The 7,057-nt window shown below is 34.3% G+C and overlaps 1 protein-coding gene across 1 annotated transcript; it reads right to left on the bottom strand.

The window, feature by feature from the left end:
- Positions 1-3,988: 3,988 nt before the first annotated feature.
- On the bottom strand, positions 3,989-6,212 carry LOC126733412 (xyloglucan endotransglucosylase/hydrolase 2-like). Its single transcript, XM_050436718.1, has 3 exons — positions 5,731-6,212; positions 4,753-4,946; positions 3,989-4,652 (listed from the first exon to the last, which is right to left on the bottom strand). The coding sequence occupies exons 1-3, from the start codon at positions 6,013-6,015 to the stop codon at positions 4,286-4,288; spliced, it is 846 nt and encodes a 281-aa protein (XP_050292675.1). The 5' UTR covers positions 6,016-6,212; the 3' UTR covers positions 3,989-4,285.
- Between the last annotated feature and the right edge of the window lie 845 nt (positions 6,213-7,057).

Below are 7,057 nucleotides of genomic sequence, written 5' to 3'. Positions count from 1 at the left end.
GCACCTTTTTATAAGGCTTTTTAGAGAGAGAAGAGTGTGCCTCTTTTGTATTTAGGGTTTTGTACCTAAAAAGCTCTCTCATATTTTCTACCGGTGTTATTACTTGAAGAATCTCAAGATCCGGTATTGTAGAAGTTGCTGCCTTCTCTAGTCATCAAAGGTGCTGATGATCTAAACCTTCAAGGGTGGTCTTGGAGTCACAAACAGGAGAGTTTGTATTGCTAAACCTTTGAGTGGGATCTCAAAGTCACAAACGTGGGTGTTTGTGTTTTGCAAAGGCCAAAGAAAGAAGGAATCTGTTGTCTCAGAGCTTACACGTGGTCATGTTAGTAAGTTTCTACTAGTGGGTAGCAATAGGATGTTAGCGGTCTAAGTCCTATTGTAAAACTTTGATTCTTTCTAGTGGATTTGTTTTTTACCTTGAGGATAGCTAAGTTAAATCCTCCCCAGGTTTTTACCGGTGTGGTTTCCTAGGTGATCATATCATTGTGTTATTTATCTTTCCGCTCCTATGCATGATATGAGTGTTTGGTTGTGATAACCTAGATTTGGAATTTGGACTAAGTAATAACTTGGCTAATTACTTAGGTTAATTCAATTGTGTTTTTAAGGGGTCTAAAAACTCACAAGTTGTAAATTACAACTTTACAAGATGTCATTTATTGTGTGTAATTTTCTACTTTTGGGAAATCATGTGGAAAGACGAGTTTATGAGAGAATGGAAGCCAAACTAGAATTGAAGATAAGCTAAAGGATCATGCTTAAATTTCTAAGGAGGTGGAGCTGGAGTGCTTGGGTTGTTTTCCATGTTTGGAAGCTTCAAATAAAGAAAGAAATCAAAGAGGCAGAATCTTAAAAGGAAAAATCAGATTTGAGCACTGATCATTATTTTGGGTGTATCTCTCTTTTCAAAGATCCAATTGACTCAAGGCTGGATGGGTTGGAACCGTGACTTAAATATCTACAACTTTCTAGTTTTGAGTTTTTCTAAATTCACAATTTTTGAAGGCTGAAATTAACTCACAAACTGCTGCTGTAATTCTGGACGAAAATTAAATGTACAAGTTTTATCTTCTTTGGACATTTTGACGTTAGGGTTTTTTGAATGGAGGTTGTGGAGAACGAATTTTTGGGGAGAAAAACCTTGTATTTTTCCTTTTTCTAATGGCAGTCTAAACTCTTTGCTAGAGCTAGGGGTTATGTTTCTTCTATATGGTATGAATATTCAATGTGATTCTTTCTAAGATTTTAGACAACAACATATTTGATTATTCAATTAGATTTCTTTTGATGTATTAGGTTTTCCATGTTTTCAATAAGTTCAATCATGTTTATCTTATTGTTTACATGAATTTCTAATAGTTTCAAATAGAAATTAGGTTTTAAAGTGAATGAGTTTTTCTGAAAACTATTCTAACAACATTATTAATCTAGATTATTATGCCTTCTTGAATTGTCTCAGTTCAACCAAATCATAGGTTTTTAATTGTTTAAGAACAATCAATTGCGAAATATATATTTTCTTAGATCGCAAAAAATTCATATCGATATAGGGAAACACCCCGATGCCCTGGTATTTAAAATATTGATTTAAACCAGTTGTTTTTTAATTGTTAACAATCACCAAGAAAAAAACATTACTTTTGTTATTCATCCAAATTGTTGTTTGATTACATTGTCTTTGAATTTATCCTACTCCTTGTGATTCGACCTTGGTATTCTGATAATTATATTGCTATGATCTCCTGCATTTGGGAGTGAGCAAGCAAAGAGTGAGCAGCGTGGTAAGGGAGGCAAGGAAGAGGGACCAGTGAGGTGGAGGAGGGACCAATAGCAGTAAGTGAGAGTGAGAGTGAGGGAGAGGGAGGGCGGTTGAGAGTGAGGGATTAATGGTAGGGAAATGAAAATAGAGAAATGAGAAAGTTAGTGCAATATTTATACTTAGGGTTTTTAAAATTTTTAAAAATTATATATGTATACCGGTCGAGTTTGGGGTGAGTATGCATAATACCACCCAACTTGAACCCGCTACAAGATTGGGTTTTTAAAACCCAAACCCGCCCCATTTGCTTTGTGGGTCAGGTAAAACCCGCCCCAATAGGGTCGGGGCAAGTCGAGTGCCTGCGAATCAAGCAATTTTTTCATTCCTACTCAACATCTTTGATATGTCTTCATCTTTCTACCTAGAAGGCTCGTGGAGGAATAGTCTCATGCACGACCAACCTTAGTGGGAAAATGAAGATTTACCATTGGTGGGTTTATTTTCTTAAATGAACCTAAAAATTGTTTCCAACTACAATATGGGTATACCTCTGGAAATAGGGATAGGTTCACTCAAACAAGTAAATCCCGACCCAAGACTATTTTAAACTTAAGCTTGGAGGTGGAAATATCATTGAACTTTAATGTTTATGCTCATATGGCAAATAGACTTGCAGAAATCACGAAAGAGGCATGTGACATTCTACTACTATTGTTGATAAGAGCATTTTTTATTTTTTTAAAAAGTTAATAAGAGCAATTTTATTTATAAAAAAATAAAATACAAATAAGAAAACTTAACCATGCTTTTATGCCCAACTTCTAGTTGATGTTAACAATTAAGTTTGTTTGTATATATCTAAAGAATTGATAAAGCGGTAGAAGAAAATTTGATTTTGTTTGTATATTCAAAGAATTGATAACAGTAATTAGACTATTATTTCCATTTAAAAAGTTGTTGCAACTTGGCAATCAGACATGATATATATTGGATGCAGCCATGACTTTTAAACCCAAATGGTATTATATTGTATATAGTCTAGAATAATTCAACAATTCACTATCAATAAAAATTACAGCATTTTATATTTATATTTTTGTGAATTCCATATCTCAACCTTATGGACTCAAGGTGTTTAAGCGTCTAATCATGCACTAACCTTTCTCTCGCTATCACACTCTACCAATCGGTGTAAAAAACAAGAGGTGGGTCAGATTATAGGGATTTGGGTTCAAGAGAAGCAAAAGATTTGAAGAAAGCAATAATGATCTTTAATTGCATGAATGATTTCTTGGCTTTCTCACTCAAATCATTCTCTTTATTTAAAACAAAAAGAAAACAGTAACCACCAATCGCGTAGTCCAATAATTTGGTTGCACTGGATATTTTGTGACTGTAGGTGATGAGGAATCCTAATGGTAATCAATCTTAATTAGAAGAAAAGGGAGATGGAAAAAGTGTGGGAGCACCAATCCAATGTGGCACAAATGCAAAAGAGCTGAATCAAAGCTAAATCTTCCGTTTTTATATATAAGATAAATATGTGCAAGGTCCGGTGTTATTCTTGCAGAGTCAGTATAGTAAGAGCATATAATTAGTGATTGTTTGGATAGCGTTGCGTTTCTGCGTTTTCCTTTTTTTTTTTTCTTTTTTTTTTTTTTTTTTCACGCGTTTTTCCCACAAGCGGCTACTGTTCATGCAACAGTAGCCGCAACTGCTATGAACAGTGCACGGATGCACTGTTTATGGACTCACAAATTTCATTTTTTATCAATTTTTTCATTAAAAATGGGTTCCACAGCACTATTCACACATTTAAAAATTATTTTGCTACAGTGTTTTCAGTTTTCAGTTTCAGCAAAATAAGTTCTATCCAAACACACCCTTAGTCTCGTAAAATTGTGAAAAAGGATGTAAAAACTAAAAAATACATTCGCATTGATAGAATCTTCCCTTTGCGATAATCTGCCAAATAAGAATTCCATGCCATTGTGTCAAATGGTGGAGGAATCACGATTGTAGAAACAACACAATGGTATTGAAATAAATAAATTTATCATATTCTAATTAGTTTGCTTTAGGGACAGTCATTAGCTTGTTTAATGGTCTAGCTTTTGGAATAGCTGGTAATCAGGCAAAGAGTTATGTAATGGAGTTATGAAAATGCAGGAATAATGATTCAAAATACAAAAATAAACAAGTAATTTTACTTTTATGGCCAAAGAATAAAGAGAGAAAAATTTTATCATATGAACATACATATATATATATATTCAAACATCGTGATTCAACAACTTTACAGGGTGGATGAACACAGAAGGTGGCATCAACTCCCTGCTAAGTGGTAACAAACAGAACACAGCAAAAGAATATAATTTATTTTATTTGACCCCTAAATTTCAAGCTAAGTGAAACTTGATCAAAGAGGAATTTATAAAGAGTTTCCACCCGTGGACTAATATATATATATATATATATATATTACAGACTCCATTCAAAATTCTACCAGAAAGAGTGATCTATTTAGAGAAATCTTGACCGTTTGCACTCAGGTGGAAGACCTCCAGGGAAGCGTTTTAAATCACTGCAGTAGTTGTAAATCATGAAGTATTTCTGAACCCATCTCAGTCTTCTTCGGCCAGGGGCATCAAGCTCATTGGTCTGCCATGTAGAATCGGAGAAAGAAGTGGAAGCCTTAACGTTGAAGTTCCGGTAGTAAGCTGTAAAGGGTGCCTTAGACCAATCAGTTTTCACCAATCCTCCTCTTGTTGCCCAATCGTCAGCGTTCCAGAGGCTAGAGTAAATCTTCATAGGTTGGCTCTTAGGGAAGGGAACACCAATCGATTCAGCATTCTTGAATACTCTTATGGGAGTGTTATCAACCAAGAAACTGAAAAGGGAAGCAAGGTTAGACGTTGTTCCAATCGCATAAAGTTTTAGCAATCATAGTAAATTAAAATGAAGCAACAAAGTGGGGTGCTTTCTGTTACATTATGTGTTGGGGCTTCCAGATGATGGAATAAGTGTGAAAATTTCTTGTGGGATCGAACCAGAGATAGAACTGTTGCTCCCTGTTACCCTTGCCCTGAGTGAACACATTGGTGTGTAGTATATAAGGGTCACCACTAAGGTTTCCCAAGAACTCGAAGTCAATTTCATCATGAGTTGGCCCCTGAGAAGACAACTGTAATAGAAAACAGAACAGTCAGTTGCGCAATATAACGTTTGAACGTTTTAAGGGAGTTTCTGGAAAGAAGGCAAAGGTCTTACATGCATGAATACCGCATATTAGAATATTCTAAGGTTAAACACATATATAAAGCCCACTTCAAAAAGAAGTATTTTAAATACATATAAAATAAATAAGTGCAAGTTTGAATTAGTTTTTCCTTTTTAATTATTTTATCTAGTTTACTTAGGTACAATTTTATAAAATCTCACTTATTGAGATAGGTCACATGATCAAACAAGTGGTAATAAAGAGAGAGTGTATATATAGTATATACACACATTTTCACATGCTATTTTAAATCGTCTTTTTGTGATTGTAAATTATGACTAGTACACAAAAAATGTGTGTATAACATTCACGTAAGTATCTATGATTGGCTACGTGAAAATGATGTTAAGGCATCAACAACTTAGTACTTCAATAAATCATGAAAAATTACATATCTATTGGATAATAGTGAAAATCAAAAATATTATTCTCTCTTTTTTTTTTTTTTTTTTTTTTTATAACTTTTTTAATATGATAGGTATCAGTTGGTTCACTCGCACACTAGCTAGTAACATGCTCTTGTTGATATGTGCCTTTAACTTTAACCTTTTTTTGCAGGCACTTGAAAGATATCACAAGCAGGCCAACACTAATCATCCTAAAGACCTTCCTATTAGAATAAATAAGTAGTTTTTAAGATGGAAAAAATATTAAGCAGAGAAAGAAAAGGATGAGTTTTGAGACATACATAGTAGGCAGTTACAGTGCCAGCAGAGTTGCCAGCAACAAGTTTGAGCTGCATATCAATCCTCCCAAATAGGTATTCTTTCTTGGACTGGAAGCCAGAACCAGAAACTGGGTCTAGAGACAGAGACAAAAGCTGTCCTGCTTTGAATATCTTGGCACGGCTACCACCCCATTTTATGTCAAAGTCTTGGTAGAAGTTACCAGCACAAGTGGCGACTGATAAAGAGCTAATTACCACTAGACAAACCAATACAAACATAGAGAACCCATTAGAAGAAAAGGCCATGTTTAGACTTTAGGGAGAAATCGTTGCTTGTGAATGAGAGGTTTTAGTGCATGAGAGCTATACTATATACATGTATATATAGGGCAAAGGAAATGCTTGTAGTTGTAGAGTTAAGAAAGAGGAGAAGGGTATGAAGATGTGGGGAAACGCGTGAGCAATAACTGGAGGAGCCAAAGCTCAAAGCTGGTGCCAGCTGAGCTGAGGAATTATCTATATGAAAGCTGGAAGCTTTTGTTTGTTTGGGGTTTTTTTTTTTTTTTTTAGACAAATGCAATTATAATCATTCTGTCCCCGCCAGTATGATAGGTAGGACCCTCTTTTTAAAATATATAGGTGGTGGATGACAACGGGAATGGTATGGAAGAATAAAGTTTTTTTTGAGACCACCAATCATGTATTTGGTTTCCAATGAGAATTTGCCATGTGGGAAAATGATATTCGACTCACTTCTTAAATGTCAAAAAAAAATATTCTTAAAAATTTTCACCTCTGCTTTTCTTTCAATATAACTGTATTTTTACACTTACAAAAAAAAAATAAATAAATAAAAAATTGTATTTTACAGAGAAAAGAGTCACAACTCACAAGACCATCAATGCTATGTAGTTAAATAGTTAAGATACCAACTCTTTTGGCTGTTGCATTGCATAGCATAGTTTTTTTTTTTTTTTTTTAATTGAAGACCACGAATCAGGTTTAATCTGACCTTACAAATGTCTGCAAAAAGCCAATTTCTTGTGACTTTTATCTTTTATCTTTTCTTTCTCATGTACTCGTGAATTTGAATTCGACTAAATACTCAATAAGCACAAGATGGCACCTCAGGAAATTGGCTTAAAACTACACAATTTTTTTTCCTGAAACTACAGATATATTTTTAAGATTATCCCATATTAGACACGCGTGGAATGTTTGAAGAATTTGGGTATGAAACAATAATCACAAAATTAATACTACTTTGAGGCGTGTTCTAAACACTATATTGAAAGTCATAATTGACCCTACTCCAAAGCGCTTCACCTCCATGATACAACAAAGTCAC

The sequence above is a fragment of the Quercus robur genome, chromosome 6 (genome assembly GCF_932294415.1).
Source record: "Quercus robur chromosome 6, dhQueRobu3.1, whole genome shotgun sequence".
In the NCBI taxonomy this organism is placed as follows: Eukaryota; Viridiplantae; Streptophyta; class Magnoliopsida; order Fagales; family Fagaceae; genus Quercus; species Quercus robur.
Note: the sequence above shows the minus strand (reverse complement) of the source record. Positions and strands in the feature narration are given on the sequence as shown.

Excerpts from the sequence above, each read along its gene's own strand:
- LOC126733412 (XM_050436718.1), bottom strand. The coding sequence starts at position 6,015 with ATGGCCTTTTCTTCTAATGGGTTCTCTATGTTTGTATTGGTTTGTCTA. Across the intron at positions 4,947-5,730 it reads GCACTGTAACTGCCTACTAT|TTGTCTTCTCAGGGGCCAAC; the intron begins GTATGTCTCAAA and ends TTTCTATTACAG. Across the intron at positions 4,653-4,752 it reads TGGAAGCCCCAACACATAAT|TTTCTTGGTTGATAACACTC; the intron begins GTAACAGAAAGC and ends TTCCCTTTTCAG.